We start from the raw sequence: 24,945 nt of genomic DNA, 5'->3' as shown, positions 1-24,945 counted from the left end.
GTCAATGTACAGGGTTTATTCTGGTCCATGTTTTTCTTGTGGGGCAAAGAACACCTGGCAGCCAGAGGAGGTCTAGCGCAAGAACGTACGTCATTTCATTTTACCTGATGCTGTCTACTTCACTTACAGCAGAGACAGAGCACAGTCATTGGGCTAAGCCTGCACTTTTACTGACGCTTTCTTCTGCTTTTCTTCTCCTCCAAACTTGTTCATGTCTACTGCTACACAGTAAAGAAAAATGCAGTAGCGACCTGGGGCTTGGTTGAATACAGGGCCATGGGAATCTCAGCATCAGGCCCACAGAGGGGTTTTTTCTTGCGGCTAGCATAAAACCTTCAATAACTTCAAATCAGTACTTTTGGGGTCTGCTTGTTTTTTTGGAAAGCGGGGGGTAAAAATTCTGCTCGTGTTATCTCATATTGCAGAAATCGAGACTTGATGGGTACTGTATTATCCTTTTTGGACCTCAGTCACTTCCAAAGATTCAAGATGAACTCTGCCTGCCCAGGCACCAGAGTCGGTGCCCCGGGGAATTTCTTCATATCTAAGGGATATGTGTACAGGATGTGTACTCGCATGCCCTTGCTGCCTCTCAACTCCAGCTGTACATGCAGTTTTGCTTTAAGAACCTGTACCTCCAGTATTGCAATATCTCTTTCAGTCTCTGTCATCAAGAGTTTAAATACAGTTCAGATCAGTGTTAGTGGCCCAGCTCCAAACGAGGAGAATTGCTGCAGTTCGTTATCTTGACAAATTAACTGGTCTGAGGCAATTCCTTTTTGAGAGAGATACAATTAGCTAACTCTTGAACTCTAGCCTTGCTCCAGCGCTATGGCATAGTTATGCACCTGCTCAAAAAGTGTTGATGTTACGACTAAGACTTTCCCACCTGTAAATGTAATTCCCACACTAAGAGCCTTAGTGTTACGCAGCCATGTCCACGTGCCGCTCTTGTATCCCACTGTAGCATGGGATAGCGATGCAAACCTCATTTGTAAGGGACTCTGACCTCAGCTGATTGAAAAAAAGGCTGTCTGAAGACCAAGGGGGTCTTGTTGTATAGCTTGTAGGGGAGGGCCAGCGCTGGAAACGCAGGGTCCTTGTCACAAAACCACCAGAAGGGCCTGGCACGGAGAGCGTTATATCAGAGAGACACATCACCAGTTGTCCCATCCCCTGTTTTGAGTATAGCTTCCTGGTCCAGTGGAAGAAGGCGACTTTCCTAGTCCCAATCCACTGTGTAGAAAACAGTAGCCCATGCAGACCCGAAACAGAGATTTCCTTTGGAAAATGAAGGATCCTTCTAGTGGTGTTTTCTCCCTGGGATTTAGGCAGGAATTTCTAGTTGCAAACCCTCAGTCCTTATATACCTGGTGAAAACTGGGTTTCCATCAGGTACAGTATCCTGCTCCTGGCATGGACAAGAGCTGGTGCTGCAGGGAAGGCAGACTGACCTCCAGCCTTGTTCTCGTTTCCCTCACCTCCTGGCCTGGAGGAGCAGCTCTCTTCTGCCTTTTTACCAAGCAATGAAAATAATTCCACAGCTACACATTGTTCTTCCAACCCAATGTGGGCAGATGCACTTCTCATCCATTTCCCTGTGGAAAGCAAGTCCTCCTACCCCTCAGCTGTAGCTCACCCATGGGCATCGTCCTCCCTTGCACAAGAGCTCCCAGGTGCTACCCCTTAACCATTCGTCCGAACCATTCCCTTTTGGAAACTCTGGGAAAGAGCTGTCCTGCAGAAAGCTTGTGTTTGCCTAGAACCTCTTTGTATGGACTTGGTGTCTGGGAGTTTCCTTGAGCTCCTCTTTGAACTCCAAGCCTTCAGCATCCAAAACATTTAACCCTCAATTTCTTTTCTGCTTTATCAGTTTGGCCAGCTTCCAGCTGGCAGCATTTATTTGCAGGCTTCCATTCTGCATCTCGTGTTTGCAGATGTATTTCTCTTTCAATTAGCCCCCTGAAATGGTTTTCTTCTCCCCTGAGCCTACCTGCCTCCGGTCTGGCCAGCACATCTCCCTGCTCTGGATGCCTGGAGGGCGGAAGCTGGGAGCAGAGACGCTTGGTCCTTGGGCTGGAAGTGCCAAGCAGAGGGTGTGCCCCGTACACGGGCGTCACGAAGAGCAGCTGAATGAACACGCAAGTTCGGCAGCGCCTGCTTTGCCCGTTGTGGGTTGGGGCTTGCAATGCCGGAGGCACTTTTGTCTCTGTGGAGTCTCTAGAGCATCACTTAAGAATAATCAGGTCTTCCCTGAATGCTTTCGCTGAGATGCTCCAGAGCACGCACCCACATTTCCACTGCTACAGCCTTCACCCCAAACAATGGAAATGTCTGTGCTCACCAGCAGCTTTTTGCCCAGCTTTCCTTTAGAACAAGTGTTTCTAGATAGTCACTTAAAATGAAAAAGAAAAAAAAAGAAATGAAAAAAAAGACCTGGTCTAAAGTACCACTTGCCAAACAAAGAAAATGCCTAGTCACCAGGAATGTCCTCCCTCCTGTGCATGCTGTAATTACTGAGCAATAGCAGCCTTAGGTTGCTCATCTTGTGTCTTGGCACTCCAGCTTGTTAACATGCATCAGCAGCCGAGAGGAGAGCCGCTTGCCCGCTGCCAAGATTACAAGGCAAACTTCACATGGTTAGGGAAACCCGATAACATCTGGAGGTGCAGGATCTCTATTGCTGGGACACCAGTCAAGCCTTTGAAGTGAAAGGGCCTGGAATTGAAGCAAATCCTTGGTTATTCAGTCTCTTTCAGCTGGCGACCCATCACAGCTTGGTACTACCACATCTGGATCACCCTGTAAGACACGCCTTTCTTTTTAAATTAAACAATATTGGCACTGCTAGGGCAGTTCCTAAGGAACCTGACTACTTAGGCTCCAGGGAGATATAAAACGAACTATTCAGCTTATATAGTGGTTAACTTAATTTTGTGTATGATTCTAGCAGAGCAAATGAGCAGTAGAGATTAAAATCTCAGCCGGAGCTAGTAAAGACTTGGCATTTCCATTTGCAGAAAGTTTTAAAGCCAGGTTTTCACTGCAAGCTGCAGAAGACTGCTAAGGAAAATATATCTGTCTATGCTACAAAAAATAAGTCGCTGTTGTTTATAAATGTTAACTACTTATTTAGTTTTATCACATAACTTTTAATTCTTAAATTTCCTGGCACACCCACAGAAAGAGTTTTGCTGCTACTAATGCGCCTAATATCCAACTAGTGAAATAATGAGATGTTATGCTACCATTAAGGGGTGCTTCTACTTAGTGATTGAAGTGCCTTATCTTGTCAGGTATCAAATTGTTAAATTACAACACAAATGGGAGATATTCTGATTTAATGTACCTTTTCCAGCTCTCTCAGCAGTAACAGCTGTTCCTAATGAGTTTTGAAAGTACTATAAAAACAATATTTCAACAATTTATATATTTGTCAAATGAAAACATGTCAGCACTGGGAATTAACAAAACAACACAAAAATAATCTAAAAATAAGAAGCCATGGAAAACTAGACCAAAAGAAGAAGAATTTTTTCCACACACACAAAGCTGTGTGGTTTCCCTGCAGGAATTTGTTGAAACGAAACAATTCTATTAGAATCTGTTCATTTAGAAAGACATTTTCAGGAAAAGAATTGTAGCCAGAAAAAAACCAAACCTGACCACACTGAAGTCAGCAAGGGAAGTTCCCGCTAATTTCGATGCCAAAAGAATTTTATCCAGTGGCTTCAGAAATACCTTCATGTTGTTTGAGAAAACCTTGGATAGAGTTAAGGTGGAGCAACTTGATAATGCATGAGACCATGCTCAATAGCACACCTCTTGCAGCAGTTATTTGCCTTAAAAAAACCAACAACAGCTCACAGAAGTTTGAAAGCTTGATTTCAACAGGTCAAAATAAAAAATTAAAATAATTTAAAAAAATAAGTTAATGCATAATACAAGGAGATATGAACTTACTCACGTGGAAATAGTAGTCACGTAAAAAAAAAATCATTTAAATACCTAAAAAAAAAAGTGTGATCGTTAGGGTTATTACTAAACTATACTGTTTTACAGCACTTGCTTTGCTTAACTATTTGCATTTCTTCAGACCCCTGATTGGTTTCTTTCAGAAAAACTACTATTTACTTATTTAAAAAAAAAAAAGAGCAGTATGTCAGAAGTCTGTTTGGTTCACTGGGAGTTCATTGGGATATATTTGCAACTCCTGAAGCAAAAAACTGATATTTTATCTTCAGAAGGAGTTACATTTTTTGAACTTATTGAATTTTTTGAAGATCAGCATGAAGAGTTCTGATTGAATGCTTGCTTCAGCATTTTAAAGGCTTCTTGTGTCCCCGTTGCCTAAGGAGGTCGTACATTACGATTGCTCTGTAAACATCAGATTGTACAGAATTGGCTCTGCATACCGTGCTGGGCACACAAAGAAGTCGTCAAATGGCTTATCTCTCGCTTATCAACTAGTTTATTTTTCATGCCAAAAAAAGGCTGTATTTTCACAAGAGCAGCAGCTACTTTGTAAATAGTTTAATGGCTTCTGTTAAGTAGAGCTGTCAATTTTGCAAACAATATTAATAGAAGATTTTCATTTTACCATGAGATTGCATGTTTTTAAATGCATTTTTATCCCTGAAAGTTTAGTGGAGGATACTGGAGAATGGAAACAGCTTCTGATTTGCAGACACAAATCCAAAAGAGAATAGATACAGTTAAACAATGACACATATATGAACAGGGAAGGCATGAGATCTCATCAGCTGCGTACGGTGTTCGGAGAGCATCCTGCTCATTAAAGTGTAGGAAAACTTTACTGGACTTGTAAAGAAACTTATTTGGCTAGTTCAGACAGGCGGTAGATGTAGCAATAGCAGCTATCAGCAAATTTTGGAAATGCAGGATGTGCCTTGTGCAGGTGTTATTATTATCCTAATATTGATCACGACAAACGGGATTTTGTAGATAAAGATTTTTAGCACAATATAATTCATATTCTTGCATCTGATAAATTATTTTAATGCTGAAACAACAATGTTAGCCACAGTACCAACTCTCAAGTTTTTAAAATTCAGATTCAAATCCTCAGATCCTAACATGATAGGTAAATACTGGGTTAGAATTAAAACCAGTAAGAGTTTATTGTGTAATAAGCCAAAGGAAGATCCCAGATTACCTGAATACAAAATCTTAGGAGCACCTTGTGAGAGCTCCAATACTACTTTATCAAAGTCAAGCCTTTAGCAAGCACCAAACTCTAGCCTGGGCCCTCATCTAGATGTGAGGACCACCACACTCTTCCAGCTCTATGGTGTTGTTTACAAAATCCTTCCCTTTTTAATTAAATGTGGGATATGTTGCCTCTGGTTTGGGAAGGGCTGTGTTGTTTAAACAGTGTTCCTTGTGCATTTGTTTTTCCTGTTGTAGTGCTTCTCACAGGGAACACAGTCCAATGTCCCACAACAAAAATATTTATTTCTTTACTCTAGAGCTCATATCAGATGGTTTTGTGGCTTTGAACCACTCCTGGCATCTGATCCTATCTAATGTTCTACTGCAATACTGCAGCTGTATAGCCAGACTAGAATAGGTTCAATCCTCATAACTTGAGGTCAGTTTCAGATATTTAATTTAGATACGAAAGTGCAAAGAAATCTATTTGCATTCCTGTGGGTGAGAACCCCCCTCACCCCCCAATTTGGGCTACCAGTGTGCTCATATATGACAGGCTGCTCTGTTTTCCTTGATGTTCCTATGGATCCAGTAACATTATTTAACAAGGTGTAACTGTGCTGCATCCACGGCGCAAAATACCAAAGTCAGTGGCCATGGCTATAATTGCTCATAGTGTTCACATATTAGAAATATGCCACAGGAGGACTGGATACATCCAAATCATAGCCCACTCCACGTTACAAAACTACTAGGTCCCACTCAGCGCACATGCATGAGTTAGTTACGCTGAAGTGGTTGACGTGAGAGGCTCTGATTTATTCAGATCTGGTTCTCAGCAGGTATGAGAAAATGCAATTAATAGTATGATGTAAAAGAGATCAAGACGAAGCTGACCCAATCCTATTTTGTTTCCTTTCTCAATACACACTCCTCTCTCGGCATCTCTCAGGGTTTTGTGTTCTGAAATGCCACTGCTCCTTGGAGGTAGGTCAGCCTCAGGAGTCATGACTAAGGAGAAGCCATGGACATCGTATATTGGTGAAAATTTGTAACTTTAAGGGTGTAAGTTATATAGACCTTAGACATTACTGAGTAGGTGAAAAAAGAAAAAAAAGATTAATTACACCAGCTTGACTCACACTGTAGGTCTTCGCTTTGACGTTTAGAAAACTAAAAGGTTTAACATTTCCCTTCTTAAAATCTAAGGCCAAGTGAAGATGGAGACTCTTCAGGACTAAAGACTTGGTTCACAGGTAGAAGCATGGTAGTGAGAGCTGTGTTCCCAAGCAGAGGCTATCAAAGTTTGTCCCATGAGAGCTGTGGTGGATTTTGCCTACACACACATCAACAGGAATTTTGTTTAAGCCCTTTCCCAGAGTTCTTCATGCATATCAAAAGCAATTTCTCCTGCGCCTTCTCTTGGCTGCTCACTCTGCAACAGGCTCCAAGAAGAGACCTCCAGAGAAACCTACTTTACTTGCCCTTGGTTTGATTTTTCTAGAGCATTGCTCCTACACCTTTTTTCTCCCCTCCTTTTTTTCTCTTCAGATTTTTTATTCAAGGTAGAGAAGTTGCACCCGGGCCAGTTTATCTCCTTTATTTATTGCGATGTGCTGTGCTTGCTTAGAGGTGTGTTGGCCCTGACTGAGTTGGTTGTTTTCAGCGATTCTCCACATGTGGGAAACTGCAGCACAGGCAGAGAATATCAGTTACCTGAGAGAGCCAGATCGGTTGCCACACTTCACCCTCTCTCACACCGCAGATGTTAATAATATTTAGGTAGCATGAAGAATAGAAATAGTCCACAGCAATCTTACAGCGTTAGCTTTTTAGGACTCGGAGATTCAGAAACACTTACGAGTAGATTTGCTAAGCTGGTGAGTTTAGGGTCTCCAGCCGAAATGTAAACTAGCAGTACAGCAACACTCGCAAAAGCATTATATTCTTCTCACTACCCATGGTGTTGCCATGAGTATGGTACAGATCAGCTTATACAGGATCCAGGAAGGCAGAGAACAAGGAGAGAAAAACAGGATTAAAAATTAAAAAAACGCAAAAGGTTCTTACGATTTCGAGAAAAATCTGTTAGTCTTTATCTGTGACAGGATTTTTTTCCTTAATCCTAACTTTGCTAGCCTAGGATTTGATTACATTTTTCATTTATTTATTTTAAGTCTCACACCTAGAATATGCAATTAATCCTCTATAGTTTTAAGTGGTTTGGGTATTTTCAAACAATTTCCTTCTCCAAAGGGCTCAGACTGGAACTTGGGAATTGGAGGCCCCACCTTCACCTACTTGAAGACTTCAGGTCTTCATTGTTAATCAAAATATTTTGAAACAAAGCTAAGGAAAGTCTTTATTTTTAAAGGAAGGAGTTACACATACCCTTGTGGGGGAGCAGTCCAATTGATAAGACTTTGATCCATATGTCAGCAATGAAATACTCACACACAGCAGCCTTTGGCAGCCAGCTAGACCTTCTGTAGTTCACAGTTTAGAGAAGACATTTCCTCCTTGCTAGCTAAGGCCAACACACACCCACTCCCTCCCTTCCAAAAATTCTTGGTCATGTTATAGTTGCTGGTTGTTAGCTACTTGGCCTTCTTTTCAAGGGGAAGAGTCAAGGGTGAAAGCTATATAAGCATATGGTTTTCCATTTGATTTGATCCATTATAAGAGAGGACGCCCATGTCCTTATTGACGTCTAAGGGAAATGGTTGGCAACTTGGCTGGTACTTTTAAATTAAGAAAGCCTCATATCATATCTTGATTCATCTTAACAGAACTCCTGGGCCAGTCAGACGAAGAAGACCCATCTTGTGAAGCTTTCATTGACCAACCTTCAGAGCATGGAGGAGAGCATGACCCGCCTGCTCCCAGTCCAGCCATCAGACTGCCAGCGCAGAGCTGCTCCTACAGGTGAGCGGCACAGGAAAGGGCACACGGGCAACTTGTGTGTCTATCAAAGATGTTTCGTCCTGTATTTCCATAACAGAAAATGGAAGTGAGTGGGGAACCATTAACTAAAATACTTTGGAAATGTATGCTTGATATTCTGAACTTTTCTGACAACCTCAGTTGTCATCTGCATCATGACCACTAACACAGTAAAACATTAAGACACTAAACAGGAACTAAGGAGAACTTGGAAGCCAGAAGGCCATGGCACGGACACAAAGCAATCTTCAGAAACATAGACAGTTTGTGAGCATTTAACATGCACTAGCACAACCATTTTCAAATTAAAACATTTGGGCAAATGCAGCCTTCCTTGATGAATGTACAGAAGAGAGAAATACAGCAATGGAAATGCAGCAAATTAACAATGACAAACAGAACTTTTTGAAACCTAACGCAAACTTTACAGCTTTCTATAGGCTCATCACTAGCCTGTGATCAAAATCCCTATGATGGTCTTTCAAGAGTGCACTTCTTCCAAAGTTGATTAAAACCTGGAACTTACCTGTTATGAGAGAAACGACAGGTCTGACGACGGTGGATTTTTTTCAAGAAGCGTGTGTATGCGTTTGTTGCTAGTGAACAAGCACACCACCTTGCAACGGATGGGAAATTACAATGAAACAGCTCTTTTGCAAAAATTAAAAAAGCATTTATTTCTCTTACTTTTCTTCATATATTCTTGATGGAAGAGAAACAATTATTTGTTCCCAGTGACTATATAGATGCATTTATTTTTATTTTCTATGCCTACTGTATGTAGGAATATTTTTAGTAAAACTAATGTGAGTACAATGTTGAACTTCCACATTGACAAATCATCCTAACCATTTGTGTATAACTGTGCTGAACACTTTTTGTGTGGGCAAGAAACAGATTTTTTTAATTTATTTATTCCAGAAGTTTATTTTAGTTCTGGAAAACTGTATATTACCTAGTTTTTTGTCTTTCCTCACATGAAGAGACTGAACTTTTGAAGTATTAAACATAACATTCATTATACCAGCTGCACACCACTAGTGAAATATTTATTTCATACATAGCCTACAATTTTCAGGATACAGAACACCGTCTAAGGCCTTCAGAGATATGTAATGGATTTGGAGATAGGACCTGCTTTTAAAAATATAGTGCACAATTATTCTCTCTTAACTTTCGGGATGGCAATAGCACTGTATTGATATGGGCAAGTAATAAAGACAGTAAGATCATGCTGGCTGTATTGGCTACAGAGGGCTTTCCAAGTGCTCCAATAAAAGGAGCTCCTTTAACAGAGCACTAGAGCAGAGACTAATCCCAACATGCCTCTGATCCAAAGGTATAAACACACTATCCTCCCTTCAGCTCACCTTTTCCCTTTCGGAGGTTGCTATGACTCACATGGCTCTGGCAGTGCCATGTCTGCCTTCGCCAGGAGTCTTGGGAGAGAGATTGTGGAGTGCAACTTTACTCCTACTCCCGGGCTCCCCAGCTTGACCACATTTGCCTGTGCCAGCCCAGGTGGGTCACCAAAAATTGCTGAGCCTCACGAGTGGCTCCTTGCAATTGCCGGAGCTGCATAAACTGCTGGGATTTCCCGAGGCTTTTGTTTGCCTCTTGCCGGGTTGGTGAGTATAAAGCAAACTCCCCACCCACGCAACCAGCTCCTCTGCCCGCTGACACCCGGTGCTTGCAGTTGACGTCCCGCTGGAGCGCCCAGGGTTTTTGGTTGCCTCTTGCAGAGCTGTGAAAGAAAACTTCTCACAGTTCCCCTGGCTGGCCACAACTGCTTGAAGCCTGCCAAAACGAATTTGAGTTTTAAAGGCACTCCCTGTGACAATGCCAACTGGCTGGGAAGGTCACCTGCTGAGGCACAGGTGACTCCCAACAACCTCTTCTCTGTGCTTAAAAAAAAAAAACATAGACGGTTACAAGCACATAACTGTGGCTTGTGTTTTGCCTCCAGTTTCACAGAGTTTGTTTTCTATAATACATTTGCTGCCAAGTCTGCATCAGACTTCTTCATGTGAAGAAATTTGTATAAAGAAAGGAAGGGTTTGAGTGTTAGGAGCCTACATAAATAGGGACGTTCTCAGTTTGCAGTCATTGCGATGTTTCATCTCTTTGGCCAAGCATTGGGCTATGATTACTGTGATGACATTTAACAAGTTGAAATGCTGGATTCTGCAGCTGGGACAGAGTAACGCCAGGCACAAGTATAGATTGGGAGAGGAGTGGCAGGGGAGCAGCCCTGCGGAAAGGGGTCTGGGGGTGCTGGTCAACAGCAGGCTCAACAGGAGTCAGCCGCATGCCCTGGTAGCCGAGGGCAAACCGCATCCTGGGGTGCACCAAACACAGTGTAACCAGCTGGTCAAAAGAGGTGATTACCTCTCTGTGTTCAGCGTTGGTGCGGCCTCACTTCAAGTACTGTGTGAAGGTCCTTGAATGTGTCCAGAGGAGGGCAACAAAGCTGGTGAAAGGGCTGGAAGGAATATCCTGTGATGAGAGGCTAAGGACTTTGGGCTTGCCTAGTTTGGAGAAAAGGAGGCTGAGGGGTGACCTCATTGCTCTCTACAACTTCCTGAGGAGGGGGAGCAGAGAGGGAGGTGCTGACCTCTTCTCCCTGGGATCCAGCGATAGGACGCATGGGAATGGTTCAAAGCTGCACCAGGGGAAGTTTAGACTGGATATTAGGAAGCATTTCTTTACCGTGAGGGTGATTCAAACACTGGAACAGGCTTCCTAGAGGGGTGGTTGATGCCCCAAGCCTGTCAGTGTTTAAGAGGCATTTGCACAATGCCCTTAACAACATGCTTTAACTTTTGGTCCACCCTGAATTGGTCAGGTAGTTGGATTAGATGATCATTGTAGGTACCTTCCAACTGAAATAGTCTAGTCTAGTCTAGTCTGGTCTGATCTAGTGTGGTCTATTCTATTCTATTCTATACTAGAGATTTGACTGCCTAATCTGAGACATCGGCAGAGGACATAGTTTATAATGGGTAGGTGGTTATGCAACACTTGAGGAAATTTCTTTAAATTGATCCAACATGTGAACGCAAAATTAAATCATTTTTGCTTTCTGCTGCCTCAGTGAATTCACTTGGAAAATGGTGACAATGCCGTACTAAAATGCAGTGAGTGAAGTTTATGAAATCGCAGCTGTATAATGCTTGCAGCTGAGCATTTTAGTAAGTGCACAGCAACATTATTATTCTAACCGATTTCCCACATCACAAATTCATATCTGACATTTCCACTGTCCACTTCTTCCCAGCCTCCAACCACTACCTGCAGTTTCAAAATCAATAATCAGGACACATTCTCCCTCCTGTAAAGGCCCTTCATTGTTCGTTAGCTTGGTCATTTTTTGTTTCATTATTGACTTTCACTATTTCTCATGCTGTTTAACGCTAGTCTTCAGTGTTTATGTATTCTGCTCACCAGTGAGATAAATGTACATCCTGAATCATTTCCTATTTACTTCTGAAGTCTTTCCCCTCAAGAAAACAAAAGAAGAAAATTCCATTTTTGTAATAGATTTACTAGTATTCTTCTCTGTTCCCTAACCCCATGCACAATACAGCCTCCTGTCTTGGCCAAGTCACTTCAGCCACACTTGATACGTATTATTGTAGGCAACTTGTTGATTTACCTCCTCAACATCATTTAAATCCATGAGATATTGTCTCTGAGGACTTGATTTGTAATCTGGGGAGCAAGATTAGTCAATTTGTTTGCTTCATTCCCTGCATGCTGGTATACTGTGATTTCCTACAGCAAGTACAGTCCTTTCTGGTGATGTGACAAGTGTCAGGTCAGAACTGGACTCCTGAGCGTTGCTCCAAGTTTAACGTGAGGGAATGTACTGATGCTCTCTTTCTGACCTTTCGGATGTTTGCCAGTGCCAATGGTTCGTTTCTGCTGTTATCCATCACAAGTCCCTGCTGGGTCACAGACCTGAGTCGAAGCAACTTTGAAGTTGGATCTAACTTACTTAACAGCTGAATCTGGTTGGAGAAGAGGATTGTGCCAGATGACCTCCAGAGCTCCTTTCCAACCTAAAATCAATCTGTTCATTGCAAGTAGAGTCTCAGTGTTCAATGTCATTAGTCTTGCAATAAAAAACCCACAAACTTATCTGTACAAGTAAATTGGAAGTCACACAAAGCAAGTAGAAGCGCTCATGTGCACTTGGCCTGCATGAATTCAAGTGTACATGACAGTACTCCCAGACTCTGCTATCTCTGGGGTAGCAGTGGTTCCCCTAATCTCTGTAAGACACCGTGACGGGACTTTGCAGGTGTCCAGCAAAAACAGTACTTGACGGCTGCTCTTCTTTCCCAGAGTCTTCTGTTTGTCTGCTTTGGCTTTACATCTTTCTACCAGCTAGTCACACCAAACCCATGATTGACCAACTGACCTACATTACTGCATTTCTAACACTACCTCCCTGTCAGACCCAGATACTGTCTCAAATCTATCTCTCACCCAAGTTTCTGGAAGCTCATCTGCAGCACATACCCAGACTTCTTTCTTTCTTGTATTTCAGCTTTGACAGAACCTTTGTTTTGGGACAGCTGAGGCGTATCTCATGAATTACACCTAGACAGAAGCCCTGGGCAATCTGTGAAGGCTAGCAGAAGACATTTCTGTTTAACTTAATAAACCTTGTTACTGACACCCTTCAGGGAGCCTAACATCTGCATATGTGTAACAGAAGCCCAGTTTTCAGGTTGAGTGATTAACAATTGCTGGAGCATGTCCAGAGAAGGGCAACGAAGCTGGTGAGGGGGCTGGAGCACAAGTCTTATGAGGAGCAGCTGCGGGAACTGACATTGTTCAGTCTGGAGAAGAGGAGGCTGAGGGGAGACCTTATCGCTCTCTACAACTACCTGAAAGGGGGTTGTAGTGAGGTGGGTGTTGGTCTCTTCTCCCAAGTAACTAGCAATAGAACGAGAGGAAATGGCCTCAAGTTGCACCAGGGGAGGTTTAGATTGGATATTAGGAAAAATTTCTTTACCGGGAGAGTGGCCAAGCATTGGAACAGGCTGCCCAGGGAAGTGGTGGAGTCACCATCACTGGAAGTGTTCAAAAAACGTGTGGACGTGGCACTTTGGGACATGGTTTAGGGGGCATGGTGGTGTTGGGTTAACGATTGGACTTGATGATCTTAAAGGTCTTTTCCAACCTTAATGATTCTGTGATTCTATGATTCTGTGATTCACATCATCATCTCCTTTGCTGCCCTGACTAACAAGGAAAGCCGTAGCCTGGGACGGAGATGGGGACAGAAAAGGCTGGAACAAAAATGATCATTCATAAAAGAGTCTCAAGGGTTTATGCCTCTGAGAACTTATTCTAGGCAGTCTGGCTTCTCTTCTTGTCTTAACAGTCAAGAGAGCAGAGAACCTAGTTTGAGACTAAAGTGTGTTTTACAGACAGAGAAAATTGGCTTAACTCCATGACATTTTATGAAAGTAGCAATAGTGTGGCTGTCAGTGAAGAACTGTAGTCAGCTTTCTGAACTGTGCACACACACACACACAGAGGGTAAGTTGTGGGCAATAAAGATTTCAGGACAACACTCCAGATAGAGGCATTTTATTCGCTGTGTGGTTTATTTCACTCTAACCTGAGCAGGACAGTTAAATACCACCAACAATGCATAGTCCAGTGAATAATTTTACAAGATAAAGCTCTCATCTCTGGCTTACATTTGCCATTGACCACTGCCATTCTCTCCTTCCAAGTGTCAGATATGTTATAGCCTAGCAGTTCTTGTCGTCTCATTATTCTTGTTATCTATTTATGAAAACGTTTTGATCAACATAACCTTTTTGCTGCCTTTAAATGACGAAAATATTTTTAGAAGGTGTGGACGCTGTTGTTCAGAGGACCAAAGTAGCATACTGATCCTCTTGGCAATGTGTTAAAGGAACTGATTGACTCCCTGTAGGACAGCTTATTTCTGGATGAGTCAACTAGAGAGCGCCTGCGACCGTGCCCAAGTCTGGCACATAAGAGGCAGAGTCTGCACTCACTCCTTAGCCATTGGCATTGGTAACTGTGGTGTGGGTTTCCTCCCCATCGGTGTGTCATTCTGTTTCATTACCATAATGCATTGTGGGTTTAAATATCTTGCACTTGTTGGTAGTGTCAGGATGTGTGTGAAGCTGGGTTGGAGGGGTTTTTTAGCTTATTATCCATCTACCTTGTCCCCATGCTCCAAACGAGAACTACTCCTATTTTAATTAGGATATCTCTTATTTTAATTAGGATATCTCTTATTTTAATACAAGTAATGAGAATAGAAAGCAAAAGTGTATATCATCAGAGTGATTTTTATCATAAAACTTTCCTGTTGCTTATGCATGTAAAAATACACGTATTTCTACTGTTCTACAAGGTTTTTATTTAAGCTCAGAAGCATGTTTGTATATTTTGAATCTGTAGCATCGCTGATTGAAGCTCAGGAAGCACTAAGGGAAAGCTGCATGACTGTCTTTCATACCTGTATATGCTGTTTTTTAAATCAATGTAAAGAGAGAGAGAGAATTAGTTATCCCACCCCTTTTGTGTGTCGTGTAAAAAACAAAACATTAAACAGATTTCTTACTCTAACTAACTCCATTGTTTCAGGCAATTAAACAAAATAAGCATTCACCACTGTCATGGCACTTCTTTTTGTTCTTCCACTGTCACTTATCTTTTCCAAAAGTCCTCTTTAATCAGGAAGCAAACCTGGTATTAAAATAGAAGGAATATAGGCTGAGAAATACAGTCTGCCACAGGTCCACACGTAATCTTACAAGCTGCTCTATCTGTCCTAGCAATTTTCAGTTCCAAAGTAACTCTATTAAGAGGCGTGCTGCAGGGATGTGGCCATGCGGTGTAGGAAATTCATCGTGGAGGTGGGATCCAGCAGCTCAGCAGTGCTAATCCTGCCCGGTTGCTGCAACGTCTCCTCTCATTCTTTGCCGTTGCTCAGGCCTGGTGAAGGCAACATGAGCTTCATGTGCATCGAGAACACAACAGCCAGCAAATATGCATGTCTGTGCAAAGTTGCACTCTCAATTTCTACATCTGTAAAACTGAGATAATACGTTACCAACTTCAAAGGGGTGTTGGGCAAATTAATTAGTCAGCATGCGTACAGCACCTTGAAAAAAACAAATTAACTCTTGTTAGCCTGTAAGTACTCAAGATGCATCAAGGTGTGCTCTATGGCCTCTTGATTCCAGACAAAGGTCCTCTTGATTAAATTAGATCGCTAATGTATTACTGCGTTAGCTCACTTGAAGAAAGAAAAGTTTGAAAAAGCAGTTTGGCTTCGTCACATGAGCAGCATGTATACTTAATGGAAATTTTTCCAGCATTCACAAAACAAAGAAAAATCAATAAAATGTCTGCCAACTGTTCCACTGAAAACATTTTATAATCTACACGCCGAGAATCCCGGGCCAAGATAAACCAGTGTTGCTGACAGAAAATACTGACAATTATTTTACATTGATTCAACTTGGCCCAGCCCAGACTGACCTTGTTTATTCATCTCAGTCTATTAATTCATATTAACTTGGCATCAAAATGGGACATGTGGCATGTGGGCTGAAGACCCATTTCTGTATCTTAGACTCAGATAAATGTAGCGCATTGAGTACTTCCAGTGCCTTGAGCTCTTAGGTAGATTTATATGCATTAGACAGAACTGGTTAAGTTCCTTTTATCCCCGCTGGGCTTTTCATGTCTGTTGACTGTAAAACTAGAAGCTTGGTAGAAGTAACATCTTCTTCTAAGCCTTCGGATATACATGAAATCCTCCCAGTACTGGTCAATTTTAAAGACAAGTCCAAAGAGGATGGAGGGTTTTAAGCTCTTTTAAAACATAAAAATAGAAGGGTTATGGCAATTTGGCAGCCAAAAAAGCAATTTACAGGTCTCAGCAGAATCCGAGGCTGTGTGTAAGAAAGCTGATCAAGACACTACGGAGGAGATAATGGGGTCGAAGAGCAGAAGAATCCCTCCATTTTTGCAACCAGCATAATCTGGTCTCCAATGAAGTTTCTTAGTTTCTTTTGCTAAACGAATAAAGCTTAGCATGATGGCAGAGTTGCATTACTGCAGCTTAAAAATGTCTCAGGAAAGCTGATGAGGAGGGTTGCTTTTAGTTGCTTTACACATGCCCAGCTGCTTGCATAGCTATCGCCAGACTGCTAGTGTGAAGACAAAGGCGCAGGGAAAATTTCAGTTTTTTCTGTAATTATTTACGTCCTTGTTAGTAACAAAGGGCTTTTTATGCCTGGAATGTATTATGTGTATCATCAAAGCTGAGCGAGAGTTCGCACTGTGGCAGTTAACAAATTGGGTGCTGCACAAAAGCGTTCACATCTTCATTCTCACAGCTACACTGCTGTCATATCTGAAAGCCATCCTCGAGTAAAACACTACTTGAGTCAAACATGACTACATCCACAGAGGGGGAAGATCCACCCAAATGAGGAGAATTCCCCCAAAGGGGATCCCAGTTGGCCTGGCTTGAGACATTTATTTTATTTTCACTGTCCGACTCATTCTTGCCAAAGGCAACGCTCCCTTGGACTTCGCCGGGCACTTGGCAGTTTGCGGACGGCAGGATGAGCGGCAAGTCAGCAAGCCAAGACAGCACAAGATAACCTCCAGATTTCCAGTTCCACTGCCTTGGGAATGGAACATAAGCACGCCTACATAAGCAAGGATTAATGATGAGTGAAGAAACCAAGACTGGCAAAACCAAAAAAAAAAGGAAAAAAAAAATCCATCCTAAATTTCCATAACACATAGCTGGTGTTTTCCTCCCTGCAGTTCCTTTGCAACTTGGATTTCTGTGTTGGAAATAGTGTGGGGACAGGGTTTAACTGCAAAAATCGCAGAAAATGAGCGCTGCCTTTTGGGTCTGACATCCTCCTCTCCCGGCATCTGCCCAATTGCCTCTGTGCAGGGCTGCTGCAGTGCCAGGCGCCTGCCGCGTGTGTTGCACATCCCCAGCCCGTCCTGCGTAACAAAACTTTAATTTCTCCAAAAAACATCGGCTTTACGCTGCATCTTTGAATGACAGGACGGTGCTGGAGCGACTGCACGGCCAAATGAGTGATCCTAGTGACGCTCAGTCAACAAACGTACTGGCATCTGATAAAAAAGAGCTACAGTTTGTAGCCAGGGAATTACGCAGGCTGCTGTGTATTTGATAGAAAACAAACGGAACAGCTTTGCTCAGCTATGCAGCATTTCAGTCCTTGCTTCCTCCCTCCCTATCGCTTCTGTTTTCTTTTCAAAGACCCACCAGCCGCGGACAGGCAGACGACACCGAGCGTAAGCCTGGAGCGGATGACCGCGCTGCCTCCCCGATGGAGAAACCCTTTTCCAGCAGCCAGGAAGGTAAGCGAATGAGTTGCTTTCAAATATGCACACGGGGATGAGGCTAGAAATAATGGTGCTTGAGATCTTGAAAAAAAAGTTGGATCTAGGAAGAAAAATAAGGCTGTGGCATTGCAGCATGAGCTTATTTTGTGTATACTTAGCAGGTGTGAGGACTCAGCTGCTGGCTCTCACAACGTAGAATAAATCATCTGATCATATGAATCTCCTCATCTTGCAGCGCTATTCGTGATTTAACAAAGACAGACAGGCAAAGTGTTTGTTAGTTTTGGTTGTTGTTGCTCTCTTATTTGGTGTGCAATGGCCAGGTCCTCCAGCAGAGCTTCACCAGTTACGGGCTTGTGAAAGCAGCATTTTACGCTACTTCTGCCGGGGCTTCTGGAGTAAACAGACATGGCCGTCTTGCTTTGGCAGTATTTAGTATCATCTCCATCATAGCACATTCAAAGTAGTGCAAGGGTATAATAGAGGAGTAGTCCAGCACGAGAAAGTTATGGTTAAAGAGCTGTCCTATACAGTCAGCCAGGCAGGGATATGCCTGGGTATTTGCACAAGGGGTGAGACGAGGATTTTTGTCTTCTGCCTTGTCGGGATGTCCTATCACTATACTGACAGGTATGTAGGAAGTGAACCGGTCTCCAGGCACACTGGCACGTAACCGCGGTTCCTATAGCCACGACTGAAATAGATAGTTTCAAACATGCCGGCTGTGGGTGCGCTTCCACGTTATGGTGAAGCTGAACCTAAGAGCTTGCCACCATCAAAACGGGAAGGTCCTGCTTCCCCCCTCAGCGCCTTCTTCCGCCCACCTTTATGGGATCACACAGGGGACCACCAGCACGTTAACCCAAGCAAAAAATATTATTTGTTTTCTTTCCTGTGGGCTTTTGTCCATCCCCTGAGCTGAACTGCATTGCCTGGGGATCAGAGGACACCACAGGCAGCACGAGGTGAGGGGCAGAAGCGCCTTGCCTGCAGCAGGACTTCTTTTTGATCTTGGCAGCTGTTAATTCAGCTCAAGCTGTAACACGAAGCCTCATCCTCAAGCACCTCCAGCAGCAACCTGACAGCACACGGGCTGCAAAACCCTCCCGAGACACAAGACGAGCACTCAGGCAGGCAGCCCGCACAGAGCTCCACCACCCTACAGCGTACCCGGGTGCGGGTAGAGAGATGCGGTGCAGCCACGGCTCCGTCACGACGCGTGCGTCCCACCCCTGCAACGGCTCCCCACCGCGCCGGGATGATGCGGGAACCGCGATCTATTGCTGGCCTCGCGTCTCCACACTGCCCTGTCCACAAGAGTCATGGTTGCTTTAACTTGGTGTAGCGTTTGAGAGTATATACGTATCCTACATGTGTAGACGTGTATAAGCAATATGTTAAATATTTTAATTCATCCATTGAATAACAGGATATAAAATAGCTGCGTCCTATCAAAAAAGTGAAAGAGTTACCTAATACCATACCCTTGTTTGTTTGGGTTTTTCAGCAAGTTCAATGGAATGTAAATAACATGGTGATCTTTGTTTTCTTTTTTTTTTTCTGAAGGAAATTTGAGAGCAGTTCCTACAGAGCAGGTAACGCATTTCTGATTTATTTTTTTATTTCTGCTTATTATTATTTACTCTATTTTGCAGCTTCCTGAAACTCCCCGAGCCTGTCCCTGCAAGCTGTCTGCCTGCAGGGCTCTTGCTGAAATTGGTAGAAATGCTCCTATACCACACTGCTAGAGCAGGACTTCGTCTGCGGCTTTGAATTGAGCGCAGCACATAAAAGTCGAAAATTACTATTATCCGATGCCTGTTGGATGGGACCTAAGAAAGAACTTATTGTCCTCCATCCATGTTCATCTGACACGAACTATCCGGCACTCGTATTGGTGCTTTCAAGAGGGAGACCACAGTAAAGAGGAGTGAAATACTACCCTATGGTTTCATGAGCGCTTTAAGCTGATTTAACTGCAAGGTGCTGCCAAAAAAGGTGGACCGGCCCTTCCCCCACGGCCAGCCTCCAGTCCTCTGTCCTCCTCCCTCTCCCATGTTGGCTCGGGCGCTCACGCGCTTCCAGCCCGGGAGAAGCTCACTGGGGCAGGGGAGGAGAAGACCTCCACGTGAGCAGGGAGACCCTACACCATCCTCCAAATCCTTCAGCTACCCCTGTCTCCCCAGGGGATATTCCCTCCCAGCCTGGTTTGGTGCCCCAGGTGGTTGGGTGTCGGTGGGGGTGTGTATAGAGCACACACATAGGGCGATCCTGTCTCCAGCGCTGATGAGTCAGCAGCGTGCAGCACCAACGCACTCCTTCAGTTCCACTTTAAAGGAAAAAAATAAAATAAAATAAAATAAAATAAAATAAAATAAAATAAAATAAAATAAAATAAAATAAAATAAAATAAAATAAAATAAAATAATAAAATAGAATAAAATAGAATAAAATAAAATAAAATAAAATAAAATAAAATAAAATAAAATAAAATAAAATAAAATAAAATAAAATAATAAAAGCTGTCTGGCGGCAGCGTGGATGAAGTCACAAGCGTGCCTGTATTTTAGCCTCCTCCCAATTACAGTTCTCGTTGAAACATTTATTTTTGAGGCCGAAGTAGTCAGTGTTTGGCCTCGGTACAAACAGATCATTAAAAAAAAAAAAAAAAGAAAGGAAATGCTTCAACCTCCCAGCGGAGCAGGATGGCACTTATTTATTTCTTTCATTACAAAACCAGCCCGTGCCAAGTAAAATCGTGCTCTAAGAGCTGTTCTACCAGTCCCGAAGTGCTGGAGAACAACAGGCGCCGGCCCCACCTCTGCCGCCTCCCGCGGGCCCCTGCGCATTTTCGCAGGGGGGAGGATGGGGAAAGGCTGGGGAGCAGGTGACAGAGTTTGCCGTGCTGGGGTCGCGCTGGCGGGATATCCCCGTACTGGAAGGGATGTCCTCGGTCACCTTTTGGTGGCTCTGGTGGCCTCAGGACAAAGAGACAAGTATGATAGAGCAGTGGTGACGGTCTGGAGACATTGGTGGGATTTCTGGCTCTGCAGCTGGATTATCCAGCAGTTAACTGCTCCTTCCCTGAGCTGTGTGTAGGATGTGCCTTGCCCTCACATAAGCAGTTGAATTAATATACTGAGAAGTTAATTTGAAAGCTCTGGACTATCACAATAAAATTCACGAGCACAAACTCCGTATAAAGGGAGTCATAGAAAGAACAAAACTTTGCCGTCACATCATTAAGGACTCACACAAGGGAGCGGCTAAAGCGTCCTCTGGTTCCAAAAAGTTACTGCGATTGAGCGGTCACCATTGCTAAAAGCTGGTGGGTGAAAATGTGACCTCTGCGACACTGGTGGAGGTGCCCCTGGTTCCACCACACATCGCAGCGCTGCTTGTGCGCGGGAAAGTGGGGCATCTCCGTCCTTGCTGAGCCGCTCTGTTCCTCGCAGGACCGAGGGAAGGGAGGCAGCAGCTGTGGTGGGCACTGGGGCTGCAAAGGGAAATGACTTGCTGGGTAAGGGGGAGCCTGTCGTGCACACCAGGTTTTTGGGAGTGAAAAAGCCGTCCACAAAACATTAACGTTGCACTTCTGGGAATACGTTGCCAACACTGTTCTGTCCTGACTTTTAATGGCGTGTAGAAATTCAGAACTCTTGCAGCAGCTGGGTAGCCACACAGGAACCAGTGCCCAGCAGATCAGAGCAGCTCCTTCTAGCTGGACTGACCTCTGGCATTAGTTCAACCCATCCCAAATCCAACCCAAACCCACCAGCAGCAGCAGCTCTGCACCCGGACACCGCCACCAGCCTGCTGCATCGCTGCCAGCATTTGACGGACAGCCTGTCCCCGAGGTCCCGCTTTCACCCTCCTGCTCCCCCGGGCTGGCGTCCCTCCACCACCACTTCCCGCACGTTGCTTCAGAGGGAGCCCTCACAATACCGGGCTCGGTGCCACGCAAGGGGAGCACACCCAAAGCCCAGCCCTTCTTGCACAGTCAATTCTACAGGAAGATCTCTGCAGCTACGAGCCGGAGGATTTGGTTTGCCCCCCCTTCACCAGTTCATTGGCAAAAGGCTGGAGCCAGAAGTGACCTATCTCCAGTGCAAACGGCCGTGGAGGCCTCGGTGGGGACGTATCTGACAAGGACCCTATCTTTCGTAGGTGCATCATCACGCGCGCCTTCCTCGCTTGCTGCCGTTCTCAGCTATGAGGAAGCTTCTCCTCCCTGAAACCGTAAAGATCATGCAACAAAATGTTCCCAGTCACCTGCCAGAGCAACTGGCTGTCACATGGCCAAACAACGCTCAAGCAGTTGAACAAGATTTGTTTTCTAGAGGAAAGCCCTAGCCCTACAGCATGCAAGAGGCGGCCCAGAGGCCAGCCCATGCTACCGCAGGGGCTGCCTGCATCCCCCCCAGCAGTGCCAGTGGCTTTGCGCTAGCAGAGGGCACGTGCGTCCCTGCTCCAGCTCCTTGGTGCATGGGTGATGGTGGGCGAGGGCTGCCGCAGCGGTCTCAGCTCGCAGGTAGGACAAATGCAGACCACGGGGCTTTGCCAAGCTGGTTTGGGACCGGCGGTGGCCGGAGGATTCCATCACTGCAGATGAAGGTTGGGGATGGCATAGGTAGTTGCCGGAGGAGCGAGGATAAGCTGCAGTTTTTCTTGCCCTGTGCACGGCTCAGTTGGGTACAGCTCTTCAAGCAACAGGGGAGAAGCAAATGAGAAGTGAGCATCCCATCCGCAATATTTGGTGGGGTCGGGATTTGGTGTTCATGTTCAGTCCTGTCTTCCAGGAAAGGCTGGAGGGAGTAGCCTGGAGGGCCATGCTGCTCGAGACCCATCCTACGCTTGCTTGCTTTGAGCAAGGTGATCTCCAGAGGTCCCTCGTGGCCTGTGTCATTCTGGGATTTGATAATCTTGAGGAAACTATGTAGGTTGGTTCAAAGAGTCTCCGTTTAGCAGGACCCAGCCTTAGATAACCAAATCTAAGCCTCCAGATATCCTGGTCACCAACCTTGGTACAAATTAGACCCTTTGGAAAATATGAATCTCAACTGCTATGTCATTTCTGGACTGGAGAGTGATCTTCTTTACCATAATTTGAGATGCTGAAGTCAGCGGTGCCTTATGGCTACCAAAAGGTTGTTTTAATATATTTTCACTCAGCTAAATAGCTGTCAGCCAGCAAGGTTTTGTATGATGCTATCCAAGGGAAACAAGGCATTCCCAGTGGTAGGGAGCTGTACCTATGGATCCTAACAACAGGCATGTCCTTCCACATACCTATTCCTGCAGTCTGGAATTGAGCAGTCTCTGTCTGAAAAAATAGGTGTTTAAAGTAATTCCCCATGGCTCCTTTATTTGTTCTTCCCTCTCCCACTCTCCTCCTTTCCCACCTTCATCGTGCCCTTGAGAATAATCCCCAGGAGAAAAAGCGTAGCCTCCTGGGAGCGATATGGCAGCACGGGGAAGAGGTTTCTCTGTATTTCCTGCTCGAGGAGACTAAAGGGATTCTCGGTTCTGCCTCAGACCTGTGGAGACCGAGCAAACCACTGCCTCCATCCTCCTATCCCTGCAGGTCCGAGATGGCTTAGTGGCTTTTCAATTACAGGGTGTGCCTTCCCGTACCGCTCCTCCCGTCGCCTGCCAGAGCGGGACCGCATCATTACCATGCAAAGCCCCACGATCTGAACTCTCCAGGGCACAAGTGGATGCTCTCCTGTCAGGATATTCATGTTTTCCTGCACTGGATGACTAGCTGCTCATTACCATAGGCAGCAGCACCGCAGTGCTGGCTTCCCCTGTTCCTGGGTAGCCAGCCCTCTTCCCGCGCTATGAAAATCAACTCTTGCCAAATTATTACAGCTTGCTTTATTGCCAGGGTGCTACATCAGAAAAGATGCAGATGTTGGAAGAGGGTTCCAGTCATTATCGCTCTTCATCCTTTGATTAACATTAAACACCTCTACAAGCTTGATGCCACATCACAGACTTCCCACGCGACACCGCCAAGTCTGCTTTAGTGTGACCAGAGAGGTTTGCAAATAGGTTTTTTTTAAAGTTGTTTTTTTTGAAAAAAAAAGCAACTAGGTAGGTCTGCAGAGCTGGCTTCTTGTTAACCTCTCCCCAGACAGAGGCACAAATCACAAAATCACAAAACCCAGGTCAGACGATACCTATCCGATGCAGTCAGGACCCTGAGCCTTGAACAACAGGGACCCACCCAACCAACCTTGAACATGGTCAAACATGATCTGTTGGTTGTTTTTTTTCCTCCAGCCTGCGTTCACCTTCCCACCTACTCCCTTGGTCCCCAGAGCAAGCACCAGCAGAAACCCCTCTGCATCAGGCACTGACACAGCTCTAGGGAAAAAAGAGCCACTGATGCTCCTCAAGGTTTCACTGCTGCAGCTCCCCTGCCGAATAAATCTTTCAGATTTTTTTGAGCCTCCAGCAAGTGCCGTTCAGAGAGCAAGGAGATCCCACAGAAAGCTTGCAGCCACCCAAAATCCAAGGCACATACACACAGCCCCCCCATGAGGGCTGCTCCTGAGTAGGGCAACTCATAACCTCTTTGGAGACACCTGCCAAGCAGCAGTCTCAGCTGCCGGGACGTGCTTGGAGTGTCAATGCTGGAATAACCCGGTGGGGTGTGGGGTGCAAGTACTGTTCGGACGGGACGTCGGGGATGCTTTCTTGTCATCTTCAAACCGCCTCCGGGAATTAACAGGGGGTCGTATTGCGGCATGGCCACCTCCCGCCCTCCCCCCCCCCCCCGCGAGGGCGGTGCCAAGCGACGGGCTGGAAATCAGACTGGGTGTCCCTACGGCTTTTTCCTCTCCCTCCGTGCTAAGGCAGGGAGGCTGTGCACGGGAGTGCTGCTTCGGAGGGTGATCTCTATCTCTGTGGTGAAATGCACATGCCATGAGATGGAGCTGCTGCTCTGTAAAGGTTCTTTATGAAGCTGCAAGAGTTCTTAGGGGAATTTCCCCCCCCCCCTTCCCTGAAGTCAAGGAGCAGCGAGTCACTCACATGAGTCCCGTCCGCCCTCACCAGCGCTCCCGCAGCCTGACACAGCCCGGACGGCCACCTCCCGGGGCCGAGCCCACCCCCCCTTCCCACGCCAGCCAGCGTGTCTTGCCCTCCAAGACAGGACAAACAGACGTTTCCCTTTGTTTTCAGCTCCACGCCTAGTTTTTCTTTGCATCGTGAAGGGCTGGCTACTCATCTGTAATTCAAAAGAAAGCAATGACTCACTAGACTATAGCACTTTCCAAGGCAAAGCATTTCGTGCATTTCGCAGGCAGGCTAGCCCGTATTATGAAATAACTTCTACTTGTGGCGCGTCTTCTCCCCGTCGTCATGCCCTTTGCAAAACCGGAGGGCTGGGGTTTCCAACCCTGCGCAGGCACCGAGCGCAGA

At 45.0% G+C, this 24,945-nt stretch overlaps 1 protein-coding gene across 1 annotated transcript in view; it reads left to right on the top strand.

Moving 5' to 3' along the window:
- WDPCP (WD repeat containing planar cell polarity effector) overlaps window positions 1-24,945 on the top strand; it is a gene marked incomplete at its 3' end in the record, with an annotated part of 107,590 nt that overhangs the window by 82,020 nt on the left and 625 nt on the right. Inside the window, exons 13-15 of the mRNA XM_081998064.1 lie at window positions 7,962-8,097; window positions 17,432-17,532; window positions 19,084-19,112. Of these exons, the coding sequence (XP_081854190.1) occupies window positions 7,962-8,097; window positions 17,432-17,532; window positions 19,084-19,112 (266 nt within the window). The remainder of the gene's footprint in view (window positions 1-7,961; window positions 8,098-17,431; window positions 17,533-19,083; window positions 19,113-24,945) is intronic.

Source organism: Phaethon aethereus (assembly GCF_964289735.1).
Source record: "Phaethon aethereus genome assembly, chromosome: 3".
In the NCBI taxonomy this organism is placed as follows: Eukaryota; Metazoa; Chordata; class Aves; order Phaethontiformes; family Phaethontidae; genus Phaethon; species Phaethon aethereus.
This window is presented reverse-complemented; position numbering and strand designations above follow the sequence as displayed.